The 20,907-nt window shown below is 38.9% G+C and overlaps 2 protein-coding genes across 7 annotated transcripts in view; both read right to left on the reverse strand.

The window, feature by feature from the left end:
* SMC5 (structural maintenance of chromosomes 5) overlaps positions 1-14,380 on the reverse strand; it is a 45,197-nt gene extending 30,817 nt beyond the window's left edge. For 4 of the 5 annotated variants that reach the window (XR_014846869.1, XR_014846870.1, XR_014846871.1 and 1 more), the window contains exons 1-7: positions 14,221-14,380; positions 13,149-13,290; positions 12,004-12,056; positions 9,600-9,762; positions 8,299-8,433; positions 7,085-7,225; positions 3,068-3,229 (exon numbers count right to left, since the gene is read on the reverse strand). Coding sequence is in view for 2 of the 5 variants with exons in the window: in XM_085042790.1 (XP_084898916.1) it covers positions 3,068-3,229; positions 7,085-7,225; positions 8,299-8,433; positions 9,600-9,762; positions 12,004-12,056; positions 13,149-13,290; positions 14,221-14,333 (909 nt within the window). In the remaining 3 variants the exon portion in view is untranslated. The remainder of the gene's footprint in view (positions 1-3,067; positions 3,230-7,084; positions 7,226-8,298; positions 8,434-9,599; positions 9,763-12,003; positions 12,057-13,148; positions 13,291-14,220) is intronic. The other variant, XM_085042789.1, reaches the window with a different exon arrangement.
* Positions 14,381-16,117: 1,737 nt separating this feature from the next.
* The window catches only part of MAMDC2 (MAM domain containing 2), a 56,474-nt gene continuing 51,684 nt past the window's right edge, over positions 16,118-20,907 (reverse strand). Inside the window, exons 11-14 of one of the 2 annotated variants that reach the window (XM_085042299.1) lie at positions 20,145-20,297; positions 18,114-18,373; positions 17,396-17,480; positions 16,118-17,080 (exon numbers count right to left, since the gene is read on the reverse strand). In XM_085042299.1, the coding sequence (XP_084898425.1) occupies positions 17,019-17,080; positions 17,396-17,480; positions 18,114-18,373; positions 20,145-20,297 (560 nt within the window). In that variant the 3' untranslated portion in view covers positions 16,118-17,018. Of the gene's footprint in view, positions 17,081-17,395; positions 17,481-18,113; positions 18,374-20,144; positions 20,298-20,907 lie in introns of those variants that run through there. The other variant, XM_085042300.1, reaches the window with a different exon arrangement.

Raw genomic sequence — 20,907 nt, forward strand, 5'->3', positions numbered from 1 at the left:
ATATTGCAAAAAACTGCATTTCATAGTTAACTCTGCTCAAATGCCTTTAAAGAGCCTGAGGAAACTGTTCTAAAAATACACTGTTTTATCAAACTCTTCCTACAAAATTGGTTGATTTCTTTTTTTCCACATTCTACACATCCTACCACCCAAACCACCAAGGGTTACGAGGAATTTTTAATATAACCTAGAAATTGAAAGGGTTTTAAACACAAAGAGGCAGCAGAAAAAGTCATGCAGTGTCTGGACAGATTAATTTCTTCCCAGATTTAACTCCACCTTTCCTTGCCTTTAAGCTCCTTCCAGGGAAAACTACAGCTCCAAACTGGGCTTTTTGCCAACAAAGTGCAACAAAGACAAAATGGAGAGGTGGTTTATCTCTGCTCTCACATATGTATCCTTATGCCAAGAGAAAGATCTCAAGAAGCAGACAGAATTAAAGTCCTTGGATAATGGATGTAAGCCTGGACCAAAGGGTCTGAAGAGAATTATATTCCCTACAGGCCTGTGTGTCCAGAACAGAGCAGACTTAAAATACTAAACTGCCTTCCCTTAATGCCAAATTGAAACTCAATCAACTCCTTCTGGCTTACAGAATATTTCTGTAATACTGTGAAATTCTTGCCAAATGTCTTCATTTATATCAAGACAGAATAGAAAATTACAAGAAATTCAAGCTGTCTATGAAAAGGTGAGGAACTAATGAAGAAGAAGTAACTTAAGCCACGTGAAGTCATTGAAAAGTCTTGCACCTTCACATTAGGTCAAAACTATCTCCTGACAGAGCAGCCAGCACTGATCCTCCTTTCAAGGACATTTCAACAGCCCAACTACTAAAGTATGTGTGAGGGAAATTGACTTCAGCACCCGAAAAAAAGCAACTGTCACACAAGTACAAAATGCAGCAATACACCTCTCAGATCATCTTAACTTGCCTGGTATCTTACAAATTGTTCATGCCATAACCATGTACATAATATATTCCCTTATGTCTTATTCTCGATAAAATAATCATTCAAATTAGGCTTGGACTTATTGTTTAACATCAAAACAAAACAGGTTTGGAAATGTCTTATTATAATATATACTATATACATATATATAATAGGTAATAACCTATACAGAATAGCATCAGTTATAAATAAAATACAAAATTTTAACTTATCTCTGGAAAGCCATATGAGAGTATCTCAGTAAGTCTTCTATAAATTATTTATTTCAAATGTATCCTCTTTCCTTCTTTCTGTATTTTTTGGCTTCTGGAATATTGTAGAACAAATGGACCTGATCCATTTTCCAGACTCAAAGTGATCAACGCTTCAGCATATGGTTAATCTTGTGAATATATAGTATATGAAAACTTTACAACAAGTTTAGATTGAGCAGAAAAATATGCCGATGCAAGGGTATAAATCAACCACCTTGTATATTCTCCCCAGTTTTCTTCCACTGTTTTGTGGGAAGTGGCCTATGCTCACCAAGCACCCTGCAAGTTAAAACTAAAGTGATCACTGTCTGTCCTAGGTTTTTCACAGAAACTAAGTACAACCCTTAACAAAAAAGATTACTGCTATATGATTATAGGGCCATGCTTCCAAGAACAGTGGTACCTATGGTTATAAGTAGAACTCTTTCCTGTTTGAAAAAAGCACAGTGGTTTGAAACATACAAGTAAAACCTATCAGAATAAGACCAAGCAGTGAAAACCAAGCTTAGCAGTTCACAAGCATGAAGGCATTATTACATAATGAGAATTAATTTCAAGCTTCCAGCTGTTACCTTTCCTCTAAGAAAGTGTACTTACCCTTAAGCAACAAAAACCTTCAAAACAAAAAGCCCAACCACACCAAAAAATGGCCACTGCAATACAACTGCAACATTTTTGAACGTTTACAGAATAGTTAACTCTTGCAGTAATGTGGTACATAAAACCTAAAAACCTCTACCATAGAACTTTTTTATAATTACGAGGTATTTTAGTACTTCATATTGTTGGTGTTTACCACATGAAAAACAACAATATTGTGAACAACAATCTATAGGGATTTTTTGTCCGGTCTTTCTGGTTTGGTTTTGGATTTGGTTTTGTTTGGGGAAAGGGGGAGTGTTTTTGTTTCTTTTTAGAGGAAGCACATGACTAGCTCATTAGCTCACAGTGCATTAAACACCATTGAAGTTTCAGACCCTCATTCTACAAGACACTTCAAGGCAGCAGTCCTCTACAAGTGTCACATGTCTCCACATCAAGTCCTCTGAGTAAGTCACTTATCTTCAAACAAAATTCACTGCAGCAAACAAACATTCTCATGTGATAATTTAATTTTGGCTATCCACTGCAAATTTGTGCAGCTTATACATACAATGACTTCTGCAGTCTGAATAGTAAGTAACAGCCAAAATCCTCCAGAGGATTACAGTACTCTTATTTTCTTATTTTTCCATAAACTGAGGGAGAGCAGCTGTTCAGTAAACTAACATGAACCGTAACACATAGGTAGGTTTACCATTACATTTCCTTATGCATAAAAATATTCACAACTGATGGAAGATTACTGTCAAAGTAAAAAAATCAGGTCCTACTTGTGGAATTATGTTCAATATTAGAGGAATGTTTTTAGGCCAGGAAAAATGTTATTTAGCTTTAATAAGCCCCTCTTAAAATAAATTTTAAGAAGATAAAAAGAGCATCTGCAAACCCAAACTACAGAACAGATGTAAACAGGCATCTAATGCAACATAAGTACCTACCTTGGGGAAACTATTAACATTTTATCTCTGAAGATTTTTAAGGTACTATGAAGAGAATTATAAAATTTGCTTTTATGAAACCAAGAGCAGACTGAAGAATTGTTACTTAAGACTTACTAAGCAACGTATTCCATGAATAGACATGGAGAAGGCACTGAGAACCAAGGGTACAGGTATTTCAGAAAAACTTCCGTGGAAACATCATTATGACACACTAGAGAAAAAGGTTTTACTTCACATTTTACAAAGCTCTACACCTTAGTACACCTTCAGAACACCCGAAATATTACCTATGTTAAACATGAACTTCAATACCTACATTATCTCTGATTTTCATGTCCAGACTCTTTAAGTTTTCTTCAGCTTCTTGGATTTTTTTGGTTTGTGGGGCCTGCGTTTCTTTCAGACACTTCAGCTCTTTCTTAACTTGGATTCGGCTTTGTTTCACTTCTTCATGCTGCTCACGAACATTTTCATATTCCTCGGAAGAGTTAAAAGTAAAACAATAAAAAACTGCAGTCTTCTATCCCAGTATTTTATACTGTCCAAACATTTCATTTAATTGCTTACAAGTTTTAGAAGAAAAATCACCTTCAGAAACTCATATTAGAGCAACTACTTAAGTACTACTGTTAATAGTTCCAATGATCAGGAGTTGTAGGGATCATTCAGTCCCTGGTGAGCAAGTACACATAATGCATCTTAAATCATATGCAATTTAAGCAGTAGAAGAAACAACCCTTTTGTCTGCAATTACATTGCCTCTAAGACCATCTGTGATTGCTGTGGAAAAACTCCCTAGCCCCTTTCTGTTCATAGTTTGAGAGTAGTTAGGCGGAAGTCTAAAAGCTGAGGAGCAAATAACCACAGACAATTTTGGGAGAAAGACAAGGAAAGGAACTGGACAGATCAGCAGAGCAAGTAACAGACAGAATCACCAATGAAGCAAACCAAGGGGACAGAGTGGAACAGACTTTTGGCAAACAAACAAAAATTACACCATACACCACAAATACCAAAGCCATGACTATCTAGGAAGTTTAACTGCAGATACATTCCTGAGATGAAAGAGGTGGTAAATAGTATGGTGACCAAGAACCTCAACTTCAAAAAGCTCAGAATTTTGTGGAGAAAGTAGTTTAAGCTGAAGGAGTCATTATTAGTGATTTTTTGATCTGGAGACAAAAAAAAAATAAAAAGGAAGGAGAAAAAAAAGAAGGGGAACCTTCCCCAGCCCTGCCAGAGAAACATAAAAGTATATTATGCTCCACGACTGTGAAAGGTTCATGAGAAAAAAAAGTAAGATGCTCAAAGGACTAGAGAGAGGAGTAGTAGATTCATGTATGCAGGGAGACAGAGGAAGGGAAAGCTGTTTGATTTGGTATGTACTAAAGAAAGCCCCTAACAGCATATGCCTAGCTTATTCCAATACTTGGACCATTAAAATGATAATAATAATAATGATAAATAAAGACACCCTGGAAGCTCTATCTTTAACAGGTGACTTGGCTTTATCTGTTACCACTTTTTCATAGTTACTCAACTAACCTGATTAATCGCAGATAAATCAACCTAAGCTGTAAAATCCAGCATCTTTTTTCATAGTAGGTTTTTCATAAAGTCAAAACATATTTGAAGAAAGCTGCTGTAATTCTGTGAAGTACAACCAGTACTCACTGTTACAAAGTTACAGAGGCAAAGGGATTATATTTCCACCCAGCTGAAAGATAAAGCTCAAAATTTAGCTCTGGTCTAACTAAGCCATTTTGTTTCAAGATTAAAGTAAATGCACACACATACACTTGAGATTCTTCAGATACAAAGGACAGGCAAGTTCCATAGAATTGTCATGATTTTAACACAGCAGATCCCTTTAACTCTTTAAGAAAATCTGACTTCCGCAAGAACTCTGTATTTTGGTAATCTGTATGCAAATATTTTTATGTTTGTAATTATGCACTCCACTAAAGACCTGCAGAACTTCCAAAGCATTTCAGCACTCCCAAGACACATTTGCATCTTAAAGCAATGTTTTTCTTAATTGTAAATGTCAGAAGAGGAAAAGAAGAATGGACACTGCTTGACCAAAACATGTTTCCAAAATTACATGATTCCAGGAACTATGGAATTCAATGGAATTTAAGGCATATGTTCAAAACCTTGTTAGACATAGACATATGAGAAAATGGTGTATAATTCTCCATGTAGAGAAGAAATTGTCACTGTCCAGAAAAAAGCGCTTGACCAGAAAAATGTTCCTCAGGTGAAAAGCGCTAGTCTTCACAATCAAGATGCACTTCAACAGAGGTCAGAACATGAACAAGCTCATCACTAGACTTTGTCTCTTCCACTAGGATTAAGAAACAGTCTAATACCATATTTGAGTTAACATATTTTCAGGCTGCCTGTTTTCTCTATTTCATAACACAATGCAGTGTTTATACATCTACCTTCCAGCTGACTTGGAAGTTCACCTGCAGCCACTCGGCTTTGTTACGGCGGTAAATTGAACAACTGGGTGCATTTGGTCTTCAAGTTGAAACCTATGTTTTGGGGAGGACAGAGCAGACAAAACACCCACAGAAGGAAGAACAAACTCCTGTACTATTCTCAACTTTGGTAAACCCCATTTTAAGGCAAAAGAATTATTTATTCTTAGGACTAAACAGTGCTAGGTCAAAACAACAAAAAAATCCCATGCCCTTGTAGAACAATGCATTTCTTCTTTTAAAGAGAGTTTGGTATTTTGCAACATAAGAGAATACCAAAAGTTCTGTTGCAGTTTGACAAACCACAAAATAGCAACAAAATGTGAAATTTTGTTGCAGCCCACAGTTCAAATACCCTCTACCTAGTAAAACGATTACATTGATGATCTTTGATTTCAACTGTAAACTATGCACATGGAAGATCTCACGATAAAATTTCTTATAATTTCCCTGCAGATGCTGCTCTCTGCATTTCTAAAGCACATATTTACCTCCAGTTCTCTTTTCCTTGAATCTAATATACACTACTGATTCTCTGCTGTCAATCAGAACTCCACCGAGGTGCCAAAGCACACTGTTGTTGCTATGGATTCAGTGGCCAAAAAGTTACATTTAATTGAGTGCACCCACTAAAATCCTTTAACATACTGAGCAACGCAAACTGCCCAGAAGACAGCAGTAAGGTGTGACGTCTGACTAAATTTGCTTAAGTAACATGTAACTAATAGCAATGTTCTCTAACTTATGGATGGCAATTTAACTGACAGCAGATAAAATTACTCTTAGCTTAGTTTTCCTCTGCCAGTTTCCAACCAGCCTTTAGAGTTCTGTATATGCAAATTTCTTCCAGTAGAGAACAATCAGTATCAGCCTACCTTAACTACGCAACACCAAGTTTACACATATGTAGTAAGAAAAGCTCCCATCATTCAGCTAAGTACTGACATCACAGAATATATACCCCACTTCCTCAGCACCTACCACTGTCCATCTATTTCATCCATCCTGTTAGCAAGAAGATTTGAAAGCAGTGATGGGATCCCTTGAACCCAGCTGCTCAAGATGCAAAGGCCATAAAAGTTCATAAAAGCCATGTGAAGCTTTGTTACATGTAAAATTGAAAAAAAAAAAAGTTTTCCACATTCTTCACGAACAGTAAATCAAGTCTTCTGAAAGTTCTGTACCTGTATTTCATGAGCTCTATAAAGCTTGCAAACAACATCAGAAATCCCCATCAGTCTGAACTGTTTAGAATAATTTAATCTTACTGATCATTTAACACTAAACTAAATTAGTATTAAAGTGCTCCTCAGAAAAACTTACTTTGCTTTGTGTAAATGACCTGTCCTGTACTCTAGGTTCTTTCAAATTTGTTTTAGAATTTCTCTGTCCAAATGCTAGTATTTTTGAGATTGGCAATTTAAATTCACTGACATGTTTGTCATGCACACCAAACCAGCTAATTAATTAAGAACACAACCTGTAGAAAAAAATTAACAAAAAAAAGTAAAAAAACTTACAGCTCAAGAAGCAAGTACAGCTGGCTAGCATTTAAAGCAGTTGTCTCTGCACAGAATAGAAGGAGTACTGCTGGCTTTCCCAAGTGTGCAGTAACTACTTGAATTACGTCTGAAGCAACTTATGCAGTACAGCTAGGTATGTAAGCAAACATCACAATTAGGCCAAGAAACAGTATTTCAAGACCTGGACTGTTTGCACTGCGCAATTGTAATGATATTCAAATTACTCGGGTCACATTTCTTTTAAAGCAAATTTTGGCCTATTTCTAATTTCACGGTCTTATGGAAAATGTCTTAGGCAAGAAAATCACTGGAAATGAAACTTACCACCCATGGCCTTTTCCTCTCAAGCATCTCTATCAAGTCCACATGACGCTTGTATTCATGGTATCTGTCAACATCTTGCTTGTACCGTTCAACCCTCTGTTTCATTTTCTCCAATGAGGTGGTTTTTTCTCTGCACAAGCTCTGTAACATATTTTCATGTTTTACAGTATCTACTTAGTGAAAGCACTTCTCAGAAAATAGTCTACATCTCATCTGTGCATTAAAGCACTAATTTAACACTAGAGGAGACATTTTAGTACAGCAGTAACTAGAGAAGAACCATCCAAAAAGATAAAAACAGGAGAACAAAAGATTAAAAGAAGGGCCTGTATGGCTAAGGACAGACACTGCTCCCAGAACTCTGCTCCTTTTCCTCTTTGTGTCCTAGGTTGCAATATAGATGTATTTAAGTATTCTATTACCACCAGCTGTGGGCCCGTTAGCTGCTATCACCTGCTAATGACCCACCCCGCATGACAGGCAATGGGCCATCAGGGACCCACCGTGTGACTCATGGACTTATCCCATTGTGGGATGCTCTGCCCAGGAGGGAGGAGCCAGGTGTTCCCAGCTGGATATAACCTGGCCTTGGAACTACCTGAGCTAGCCCTGTCTACTGGGTTCCCAGAGGACAAGAGCTACCACTGGATCTTCAGCTGGAGACTAGACCTTCACAGGATCACCGCTTCAACTGAACTACTTCAGTTGGACTGCTACCACCACCCTAACCGGGTGTCAGTTTATATCTGACTTTGTCAGTGCTTTTTCTTGTATTATTTCACTTATTTTTAACTTCAATCTGGACTTGTGATCTCCCACTAGTTTGTTTTCAAACCAACACAGTCTATCTCTTTGTTTTCAAGGATGCGAGCACCACTAAAGCAAAGGACCACGTTATAATAGTCGACGACTTTACAGAAGATGTAAAAGATCTGTCTAGGAGAGTTGGTGCCAGTCAAGAATCCTAGAGAAGTGAGGAGTACTTGACAACAGGCATCCCTTTTCTTTTGTGTCCAGATCATTTGCATGTGTCTTTGCACTTAAAAGCATGTGAGTGTCAGAGTGAATGACACTCTGAGAGAAGATGGGCATTATTTGGTAAAATCAACTTACCACAAACTTGTGAATAATTACCACCTTTAATTCTGTAACATCTCCAGGTAAAACTGATTTTACTTTTTCTACAGTCATTGCTCTCTAAAGCACGTATTTACCTCCAGTTCTCTTTCCTTTTCCCTGAAGTTTTTCAGTTCACAATGAAACTGGTACATTTCCGGAGAACCAACAGATTTTTCAGTGGCTTCAAGCAACTCAGTCTTACTGAGTTTTGTAAATTCTCCAACTTTGTCCTACAAAATTTTAAAAAGTTACAAAAATACAGGATTAGCTGGAACAGTGCATACAGCAATACTGGATTTACACATGGCAACATACCTCTCGCAGACATCACCTAACTTGCAGTTCTATGCTAAATAGCCCTGGCATTGTTAATGAGAATCTCACAGAGTAGCAACCAAAATCTCCAGAGCATTTGTTCTCAGGCTGCTGAAGCTACACCCTTGCAGTATAAATACCATGACTAACTTGAAACTCAAGCCAGGTAGAAGTTATTATTAAAGCAGGCAGCCAAGGCAACTAGGAAGTACTGCTGTCAAAGGCAGAAGAACAGCTCAAAACCAACATTGACGCAAAAAGTGCTCTTGTTGTTGATCTACAGGGAGAGAACAAATAAACCAAAACTTCCAACACAGAAATACTGGCTGAACTGACATTTACGTACTAAAGAGAAAAAGTTGTTTTAAACACTAAGTTATGTTAGTGTACCAGAGTATGTTGAAAGCTCTGAATAATACTGCACGTAAGAGAAAATGAATCACCAAACACCTGGTGTATTTTTGTTTCTGCAGTATTAGCTTTCTAAACTTTAATGTTCTTCTGCATGTCATCTTGAATTTAACAATAAGCCTACAGCTAGGCTCTGATAAGGTTCTCTTTTTCTAACATTCCTGACAATCCACACAAACTGGGAAGGAGCCTGTCACAACTTTAAGGTGCAATGTGAGGCAACTTAGCTACCTGCACAGGAATCCTGACTTGCTTGAGCATGAATTCAAATACAGAAATTAAAAGTAGTATTCTTTAATCTTCTCTCTCCTTTAAGACTTATTTTCCATTAGGATGGTTTGACTCTTACACAATTTGATCTATGCTCAAGAAACTGCTGACATGACCAAAAAGGCTCTACTAGCAAGCGCTGTTACTTGAACATCAACACAGAGAACATCAGCATCTTTCCTTTCAGAGTCACCATATACAAAACTGTCCAATTAGTGAGCTTAAAAAGTCACACGGCTCCTCTTTTCTTTCACCACACCGGCATGATTACCTCATCCCTCTTGTTCTTCATGGTGTCCCATTAAACCAGCTGAAATGCTACTAAAGCCAACCAGCAACAAAATCCTCTCAAAGCACAGTACTCCATTTGCACCTACTGTCTTTCAAAATTAGTTCATACCTGAGGAAGAAACTGGCACAAATTGTCCACCTGTATGTTTAAGGCTGCAATCTGTTCTTCTACTGTTTTCAGGATTGTTGGCTTTCCATTGATAAACCACTCTGATGCATTGCTCACCACATAAATCTCACGTGTGATAATAACATTTTCGGGTGACTTAAACCTGATTAATAGAAAAAGGTATTTACACTTTCAAGAATATGTGAAAAGTGTTACACTTTTAAAGGTTACAAAGTGTCAAAGTATTAGTAGACTTTATAGATAGCTAAATATTTAATCTAAATTAACTGGACAGTAGCACCAGATTGTCATTTTCATGCTTCAGAAAACATCCAGTACTTCCGTGATGAATTAAACTCGCATGGGAAACACCAATATCTGTAAATATTAACTCTTAAAGTTACATAAATGAGATGCTCATGCTGAACGTATGAAACACTTAGAAGTTGTTACAACTGTGAACAGTTCCTATAAAAGTGTAATTTGTGTGAGATTCACTAAATTTTAAAATTGGTATGAAGGAGGTACAGTATGTCTTTAAATTAAGTATTAGTGTACAGAAATACATCAGTAAGCTGTGTATATATTCAAGAATAAAAACAGCATACAACACAAAAAACGCACATTTATTTTTGTGTTCTGTTTTTATCTTTCCCGAGCTGCTGTGTGGACTCTTCTTCCCTCCCCCAAGACATTCTGTCTCTGTCCATCACTTTGTTTTTCCCTAGAACATGGCCGGTGGACTTTTCTTTGGCTTTTTTCCCTTCCCTGGACATTTTGGGTTTGTTTGTACTGCTGTGGGTGTGTGTGGGGGGGTAAAGTTCTGACAGTTCAATATCTAACAATTATTAATTTTCTCCCATGCCATGCAGGCACTTTGTTTGTCCACTGAACAGGTTTTTTTCACTTTCACCCACCAATATTTATTTCATACCAGCAGGAAGGGATTGCTAAACCCCTTTTCTTTAAAGGAAACGCTCATTCCAGAGCATTTTCTTCCAAAAGAAAATGCTCTAAACCAAGACAAATGTAAAAGAGTACACATCTGCTGCCAGTGTTCAGACTAAATGCCATAGGGATACAATCCTGTTTCTTGATAATTTGCTGCTCCACCTCATTTTAGTTTGTCAGACTTCCTTCAAAAGACCTACAAAGCTATGCTTCTTTCTTTCATTAAATGAATATCTTTTTACTACCATAACTTCGGTTTAGCTACATTTCACGTGCCAAATTCACCAAACGTAATACATGCCCAGAGAGCTTCAGTTTTTAATTCCTGTCAAAAAAAGCTATCTTCTGTATCATTGGCCTCCCAGCCTTGATATTACATTTCAATATTTTTTACCAATCAGACAAAGGACTCAACTACATTGCAACCATGACATGCTACGTCTAAGGAGCCATGAAATGCTAAGTCTTCACACACTGCCAGATTCTTTCCAGACTTTCAAATAACATTGGGAAGGATCTATGTTAAAACATTCACACCACCCACCAGAAAGACAACCTGTCTCCTGAGCCCATTGCTTGGCCAATCAATAAAGAAGGTCTTATTTGATCACTCCCACAATAGCAAAAATGGACAGGATTTTTTCCAAGACATGCTGTGGTACTTCTTTTCCTCAATAAAATTTTCTTTTCAGAGAATCTGATCAGGGTGGCCAATTGTTATACAAATTAACACAGATTATGAATCAGTTGACTATCTCTATTTTCTGTTTCATTCAGGCAAATGGACCCGGTTAAGGCTTATTAAAATCACCTATGACATAGCATCCACAAAAAATGAAGAATGAATACTGCCCTGTGACAGAAGCTACTAATGGAATTTTACAGTCCAAATGATTTCCAGCTGCTCTGTTTTGCAGCAGCTTACTTCTAAGACTGCATTACATGGAATTAGTCAGATCTTTCTTTTGTGTCAGTATGTGATGTTTTCAGTGAGAATGTAGGGAAGCCCCTCATACCAGCACTATCAGTATAAGGCAGAACTACCTGCTTTAAAAGTTAGACTTCAGTCCTTTCTTCTCCCAGTAAAAAGAATTCCAACCACCACATAATGATGGCAGTACTGACTAAAATTGAATCATCTGAACCTTAAATGTCATCAAAAGCTAAACACACCATATACAGCAATCTTTATCCATACATTTTTTGTACATAAAGACAAGCTGAAATGCTTCAGAAAGAGAGATCAAGAGCAGCCATCACTGCTTATTTCTTGTGTGGTAATTATTTAAACTTAATATTCTGAAGTCCAGGGAAATAAAAAAAGGAGAATTTAAAGCACCAGCTTAACGACAGACCTCTGCACACCAAAACTTTTTCTCACAACTTTGTGAATGACTGTGTGGGGAAATGATCCAATTACAAGTGCACGACGAAATATAATTTTACTACTTACAGTTCAATCTCCACTTTGCCTTTCATGCAACCCTGCTTCACAAAGAGACCAATCTACAAAATTAATTTAGAAGGTGTTATTGCAAAATAAGTGTATTAAAATGTAGTATCTTACAAGAATACACATTTGTACAACAGAGCTGCTGCAATAGGGTATTTATTGAAAACTTACAATTAAAAGCAAAATAAAGCACTGACTAAAAATAAAGGAAGACACCATTATCCTCAATCAGCAGCATTAGAAATTCCTCCACAAGTTAACAATTTCTGATCAACTTCAGCCTCCAAAACCACACAAATTATAATCTGCAGATCCACAAACAGGAAGTTTTCATGAATTTGGGGAACAAAGGCAAGACAAGTGAAAAGACCTTGCTGAGTATCTGTACTAGAACTACCAATTCTATTAGTATGAAAATAAATCATGAAAAGTAAAAAGAAATACCAACACACAGTACTGCCATGCAGTCAATTCCCATATTCACATTTGCTCATGAGCAAGCAGCTACAAGAGAATACGTACAATCCTTTAGGCACACAGATTCACTGCTCCAAAGACCTATTCAAATAAATTGCATTGAGCAAGAATATCCAAGAAATCAAGTGCAAAACTTTGAAAATTTCAAAATACAAACCTCCTACTATAGTGTCAATGAATGATATCTTGAGAGTAAGAAGTGAAAACAGAATAGAGCAATCCAAATTCCATTCAAGTCAAAGATCAGTGTCTCCACGCTTTTAGCTGAGACACATTAGGAGCATATTATTTCTACAGGTACTATGTATTTGGGAATTTTAGACCTTGCCTACTTATCCTTTAGTTGGTACTTCTTATCAGATGTTCAGGCCATTGAGTGGCATTTTTCTACCCCAGTGTGGATGCTCAGCCATCCTGCAGTAAAACCTCTAGTCCACTCAGGCTGCAGTACAATTCAGGTGTTTCCATTTAATATTTTATTCAAGACAGCAAATAGTTAATTGAGACAACCCCCCTCTGTCTCTGGACCAGGCTACTCTTCAATTCAGACACATTACTTTCTAAAAAAGTAAAGCAAACCACGGAAGACAGACTTTCCCCCCTCTGCTGGACAGCGCTCTGAATGAAATTTAGATTAAACATTAAAAATCACAAAAGCTCATCATCACCTTATCAGCTCGCCCGAGGAAAGAAGGTTTTCCAGCCAGTCCCAGGCAGATGGCACAAACAATGCTTGACTTGCCTGTGCCATTAGCACCTAGAACCACGTTGAGGTTTGGCCCTGGATACACTTCACAAACATTGTATGTTCTGGAAAACACAGCAAATTTTTGAATTTTAAAACAATATATAACCTTCAAAAAAAAAAAAAACTTGCTTAGAAATACTTCATGATTTTATTAAACAGATAAAAGTACCTCATCGAGGCTCAATCCTGAAATGTCGTTTTGCAACAAAATTTCAAGAGTGAAAACTGACATTTCAGTGAAACACCGTGAAATACATTCTTACGAGCCAGCGTACTCATCAGAACTTTCTTTAAAATCAGTGACTAAAGCAGTTAACGGCAACACGGTATTATAAACCATGTACATGTGGAAGAGAAGGTATCTGAAGCCTTAAAGAGAATTTAAACTACTCTCTTTGAAGATTCAATCAACACCTAACATGCGACCCATGCACTACATTACTGAAGGTTTTCAAGGCTGGCATGGAGCCGTAAGAAAATGGCCTGACCACTTCTAGTGGTAACCCCAATACGTCCAAACAGAACAGTATTCGCATTACACAGCAGCTGGAAAAAACGCGTGCAAAAGACCACAGACGCTTCATCTTAATGGTTCTCAAGGCTTGTCCCCGCTGCCCTACGAGCATCGTTTGCTCTCTCTCCCCTGCTCGGAACCAGCTACCTGAGAGACAAAGAGCACGAAGAGGCTGTCCGGGCAACAGGAACCTTCCCCTCAGGGAAGGCGGGCCGGCAGCGGGGAACGCACCCTCCTGGCAGCGACACATGCTGACAACCCTTGTGGCTCGTAACCTACCCAGCAATATCTCCGAGCTCCCCACTCCGAGCAAGGCACCGCCTTACCGGGAGCCCCGCTTCCCGCACTCCCTCCTCCGGACCCGCAATCCCCGCTACCCGCGGCGACCCCGCTCCGCTGCTTCGGCCCCTCCATGGCGGGGCGGGAGGGGCAGGCCGCGGCCGCTCAAGGGAGAAGAAAACACGTCCCGCTCACTCACAGGAAGTTCTCCATGAAGACTCTCACGATGGAGCCCAGGACGAAGGGGCAGCGGGACTCGCCGCCCCTCGCACTCTTCCCGAGCGCTTTCCCCGGTCCCCGCACCGCCGCCATGTTCCGCCCCAGCCCGCGCGCCCGTTTCCTGAGGGGGCGGGGCTCGGCCGCCCCGGCGCTTTTGACTGGTGCGAGGCGCGCGGCGCCCGCGCCCATTGGCTGGCTGTGCGCGGCGCGGAGCGGGGCGTTGCGATCGTCGTTGGTCGAGGCGGCCGCGGCGGCGCCGCCCGGACGGGGCCGGGTCGGGCTGGTACCGAACCCCGCGTTCCGCTGCCCGCCCGTTCCGTTGGCTGCTGCCTTTCCTGAGGGCGGGAGCGGCGTTATGAGGGCTGGGTCATGGACTGGAGAAGAGTGGGAGGAAATGTCATTAATGCCTACAGCTATCCCAAAGGCGGGTGCCAAGAGCATGGTGCTAGTCGGTTTCCAGTGGTGCGCAGTGACAAGACAAGGAGCAATGGCCATAAACTAAAACTGAAGGGGGTTCCACCTCAGCATGAGGAAGAATTTCTTTACACTGAGGGTGGCAGAGCACTGGAACAAGCTTCCCCTGGAGGTCGTGGGGTCTCCCTCTCTGGACACATTCCTGTGTCACCTGCTCCGGGTGACCCTGCCTCGGCAGGGCTGGTTGGAGTAGATAATCGCCAGAGCTCTGTGATTCTGTGGTCCAGCGCCATGGTTCCGGTAAACCCCATTCCAAGAGTGCCTGTCAGACAGGAATTGGTTGGATGGCAGAATTCCCGAGAACAGACGGTGTTCCTGGTAAGCTCAAGGGTGAGCTTTACTCCAAGTAGCCATGATCAAGGCTGAGGGCTGAGCAGAAATCCTGAGCGGCAGGACAATGCACCACAACGGAGAGCTCGTGTTTTGTGTGAGGGGGGATGAGAGTCAGGTTTTCTCTTTCTCAGAGTGTGAGGGGTAGAACGTTCGGAGTCAGTGTGTCTGTCACGTTGCAGAAGTGTGCTCCTTCCAGCCTTGGCCTTTACACGGCTGTCCCTTCAGAGCAGCGGGTGTCCCAAGTGAGGGCAGTCACACTGGAAAGCTGTGCTCGCATCCAGGTGGATAAAACGCCAGGTCTTTTAGTGCTTGGCTTGGGCTGTCTTATTGAAGCTTCATGATCGTAAAGTTAAATTTATATTAGGTTTATTTTGGTGTGACACCACCATCAGACAGAATACCATTTCATTTGTTTTATAAGACAGAATAACAGTGATCTTTTATGGCGTTATTCTGGATTTCTGTTGATGTAACTGAGACCTGCAATTTACAGAGCAACTGTAAAATGGTACTGATTCAAAGGAAACAGCCCATCATTTCTGTTTACTTTCATTTTTGAATAATAGCAAGAGTGATGTGTTCATAAGCAGCTGACAAGGGAGACTGTAGGTAGCTAGAACAGGCAGATAAGGTATCAATTCCTTTTGGCTCCTCCTGAGTCTCTAGGAAACCATAAATGGCTTCAATCTGTGTGGTTAAATAAATGCACGAGTATTGGATGTATTGCATTGAACAATCTCTTCAATTGTTTCTGTCACCAAAATGAAAATTTACTAAAGATGCAAGAGCCCAGATCATCCTAGGTGCTGTTGATCCTTATAAGCTGTAAGGAAAAGGATATGCTTAATTCTGAAAGGAGCAGAATATGGTTGCTGTAAAAATAATTTCTACCACTCAGTACATGGCTTCTTGCAGCAGTTCAGATGTCTTTCTGTCAGCTTTCTTAAGTGATGTGACCCGCACATTTCATTATTTTCATGTTCAAAATAATGAATTCAGGCTACTTTATTAAGTTCAGTTCTTTGCCCTTGCACTGATTAGTATCAAACCTATAGAGCAGAGCAATAAGATGATACTCAAAGTTACATTTTATTAGGAAGTTATAGTAATTTTTAAAAAAAACCCTTACACACAAATACATAAAATCTTAAAAAATAACAAAACATGTGAATTCAGTTTCCTAATAATATAAATGCAAGACATCTATGTTGGGTAAAGTATAAGTGCATTCTCTGTGAGTGTACAAATTTATTTAATTAAAAAAAAAACCAACTAGACTTTCATCCCAGAAAATATATGGCTTTAAAGTGTTTAATTTCATATAGTTCCACAGGCCAGCAGCTTATGCTGAATTGTACTGAACACTAGCAGTGATTTTGTTATTGGCAAAGAGGACAAATATATTTTCTATAGTAAAATAATACACTAGCACAAAACATTACCAGCAGACTATTAAGTTTCCCAGAGAGATTTGTCACTGTGAATAATTGCACTTAACCTGTAGGATATTACTAGTAGCTAACATTATTTTCTTTGTTATTTCAAAACATTTATCATTTTCTTAACAAAAATCCATTCTATCCCCAACACAAAACATTCACTGAATGCAGATTTAAGATAACACAATATTGGACTTCAATTGTGCAACTTGAATTTCCTCTTTTTACTTATACACCAGAAAGGTTAAAAAAATTAGAAATTAATGATCTGTGCAAAATGGGAAGCCTTTATATAATAACTGATACCTCATGCAAAAGAGGAAATAATATAAAAAAATTACGGTCTAAGAAGCCCTGAGTCAATAATTTCATTGAAAAGGTGAGGAACATGAGTGCTCTGAGTTCTTCTTATGTATTGGTGTGTATTCAAACCAGTCCAGTATTTACTTAAAATGTATTTTAAAATAGGCAGTTTGTGCAGTTTCTCACATACAATTCTTCTATGCGCTTCATTCCTTTCAGCAGACTTTTTTTAATACTCAACTTCGTTTAAGCTGTCAGGATAGCCTGATGAGAACTGAATTTCTTCCACTTCTGGAATACAAAGAAGGAAGAAATATTTTAATTATTTGTATTTTTGTCATATATAAGAATACTTACAGCAGAATGTAGTTAACATGCTGGATTTAAATGGGACTGTCATATGGTTTTTAAAAAGTGTTACAGCCACTTTCCTGGTTGAGAGTCTGAGGATGATCTCACATCACATTGGAAAGTAAAGTTCTGCACTAACCTGGCAGCCTGATATGAAATTCAGAACAACTAAATGGGGAGTCAAGAGAGGAAGAATCACCCACCTAAGTACAACAAGCATTGCGAGTTGCCTGGTGTCTCCTACAAAGTACTTACCCAAACAGGGCCCTGCCTGGAACAGAATATCATCAATGGCAGTGTCACTTCTTATTGACACACCTCGGATCGCCTCGAAAATGATCTGTAAAGGTAAGACACAGCTTTTCATGAATCCCACTGGTGGAAGGACTGAAAAAAATAATACAACCTATGCAACTCATTCAAGGGACACCTTTTTGCCCTCTCTCCTGTTCTCTCCTGTCCTCTTCTGTCCTCTCCTCTGCCTTTGCTTTTCCCTTTCCTTAGACAGACCTCTGGCTTTGCATGATCCCTTCTCCTTGGTAGCCCCTTAGAAAGACCATCATACAAGAAGCTGCCATTTTATCACAGCCCAGTGGCTGTGTCAAATCTAGACAGGGCTACAGACAGCTGAAGGAAAAGAAATTGCACAAATTATCTTGAAAAACCCCTACCACTACTGACAAAAAATGATGGCATTTAAATTTAAATATTTTTACATAGCATTTAAATACTTCTAAAATATTTTGAATTAATAACTATTTTCCTACTTGCAACCTATTCACATCTTTAATAAATTCCTCCCTAATTTAATTTGAAAAAATTACGTTACTTCATATTCTTCTGGTGTCTATTCAATGACATCTATGTTTTAACATTTTACTTTATTCTTTTTTTAAACAATGCAAACCTTGAATTCTAGCACACAGTTCCCTTCAGTATTCCAATTTGATGGCTTCTTGCTTGTTTTTCTTACCTGGTAGTTTGTATCACTTTCATATTCTATCAGTCCCCTTAGCCATGAGATGCTTTGTTCCCCTGTCCTCCTCCACAAAGGAATCTCTTCATCATCCCCTTCCTTTTTTAGATAAACACTTAATAATCCAGTCCCAGCTCCATACATATGATAGAAAAATGTCAGGCACTGTTTTCCAGATGTTCCTCTTAGTGATCTTGAAACCAGGTATGCTCTCTGTCCATAGACCATGTTAGATGCCTCTATATACATGTAGTATCCTTAAAAGATATACAAGTAAATATTAGCAAAGTAAGTTAAATAATGTTGTTATGTTCATTATGTTCAATATGCTCATTAGATAAAAAGCCCTCATGATTGAAACTATTTTGAGAAAGATTTTTAAGTCATAGACTGCTACATTTGTAAACTGTAGTATTTGTGCTATTGTAATAATTGTGTACTGTAATAATGATGGGTTTCAATTCATAAATCCAAGAGATGATTTAGTCTTTCTAACAAGTTTAGTTACGATTCAGTCTTTACAACTAAAGGCAAGTAATTTTATTATGTTGTAATATGAGCTGTAGATTTTTATTTTTTACTTTTAAGGAACTTTTAAGCATAGTGAACTACAAAGTCTTTGCAATGGATTATGCTAGGTTTGGTACAAATCATCTTGGGAATTTTCCAATACAGTGCATGAAATTATTTTTTCTTTATGGACCTACAGTTGTAGATAATCTTTCCTTTCACCCTTTCTCTTGAGTGCTGCTCATCACCAAACTAAAACCTGGCTTAGAGGGGATGTTTTCACTAGGGGTTTGTGCAGAAAGTAGGGCTCTTGAGTATCACAAGAGACTCTGAAGCATCCACTGGCTGCTATTGCTGGTCTCAGCATTCCTCTTGTCTCACTGATCCTTGGGAATTTCCTCTCCCTCTGAAGGCAATCTCACTCCCTGGATTTGTGGTGACAGACAGGCAGATAACACCACAAAAAGGGAGCAATGGGACTGCATGAAGAGCTGCTGCATTATCTGACTTTTATGTCTGCTGGCAGAGCATACATCTCAAAACACAGAACAGCTGCCTTGTGCAGCAGATGGGATGTGGGGCTGCTCCTCAGTGCTCTGACACACCTCAGTTTGCTCTAGCTGGTGATAACTGAATGATGGATTGAGGGGCATATGAATTTGACTTCCACCAATTAATGGCTTGAAACCCTTAAAGACTTGGTGTCTGTTGAAATATGTAGTCACAGAAAAGAATGCAAAGGAAGAATATATCATAGCTGCTCTTAAACCAGGATTGCACTCTGATAGACAGTGATTCATTGGCATTCCAAGACAGCTACAAGTACTTCTGAAGGTGCACTTCAGGCAAGGGTTGGTGGTGATTCAGTTTTCTGTGCAGTCATGCTAATGGGGGCCCCACCTGCCTAAATACTTGAAATTACATTAGTGAGCTCATGGAGCAGATTTTCAAGACAGAGGGTTTGTGGGATCTCTTTTATTCTTCATGGATTTTTAAAGTTTGAACCCGAAGGGGTTCATGGAGAAGAGGTCCCAACCACTTGCACAGCTTGCTGTTAAAGATGAAGTAAGGAATAATCATTGTCCCAAACCAGGCTTAAAAGACTCTCAGTTCTAAAGTCAAGCTATCAGCTTCACATCTCAGTCTACTTAAAGATCCACATAGATTGAAAATAGGTCTAAAGTCAGTTTCAGGGAATATTCACATCAGGTGGGAGTCTGGAAGGAGCTTTTTCTGGAGAAGTACCCTCTTCTTTTATCTCCATAGGAAAGGGCTACTTTAGGAACGTGACAACCAAATTATCTGCATGGCTTGCATATAATTCAGATTAAATGTCACATTCTCAAAACCACTCATGAGTCCCCACATAATGTGTTTACTTCATTTGATTAGTAACTTTTCTGAATAGAAGAGTAAAAACTTAGTCTGTCTTCTAGGTTATCATTTAAAATATTTAATGATTATTTTTTATTAACTGTCAATCTCTGTTCTGAAAGTTTGATGTGGAACTTAACTCACCTACCCCGGTAGTGTGGTCTCCTTTCGGTCCAGTGTAAGAAGTGGGAGTTGGACCCCGCTTCCGGTGCCAACTCCCACGACCTCTCTTCTTCTGGGTAAACACACACTCATCTTTTTCAAAAGTGCATTCTCCAGGACTGGGCAGCAATAAATCTGTAAGGAGAGGAAGGACATAGTTTAAAACTTCAAATACATTAGACATATATGGAGGGATTACACAAGTCATGTATTGCATTTCCTCACCTGCAGACATCAATTATAGCTACATAACAATGCTTACAATAGTCATAAACTTACACAAGCTACCTTCAAACTGTCGTACAAAATTTAATTTCATTTTCTTTGCACCTCTGGGAAAATCTGTGCCCTAGTCTAGCTCAGTAACATGTACTAGGATTCTTTAAAACATCTCATACAACAGTTTATTACTCTTACTTCACAATAATGGTTTGGACTAGATCATCTTATGAAGTCTTTTGGTTTTAATGGTTGGACTCAATGATCTTAGAGGTCTTTTCTAACCTTAGCAATTCTATGATTCTATAACAGACTCTGTTATAGGATTACCAGTGTAATTTTCTTCACTATTGTGGCACCCCAAGCAGATTAATGAGTTCGAGCATGTATAATATGCATAAAAAATGAGCCTTGTCAAAGACTGGAGTTTCTGTGATCTGAAAGCAAATATCATATTTAGCTCTCCAATGTTCCCTTAGCACCAGATTCTACTGCAGCCTGCTACAGACCACAGAACTACAATTAC

Source organism: Lichenostomus cassidix, chromosome Z (genome assembly GCF_008360975.1).
Source record: "Lichenostomus cassidix isolate B80296 chromosome Z, HeHo_3.0, whole genome shotgun sequence".
NCBI classification, from domain to species: Eukaryota; Metazoa; Chordata; class Aves; order Passeriformes; family Meliphagidae; genus Lichenostomus; species Lichenostomus cassidix.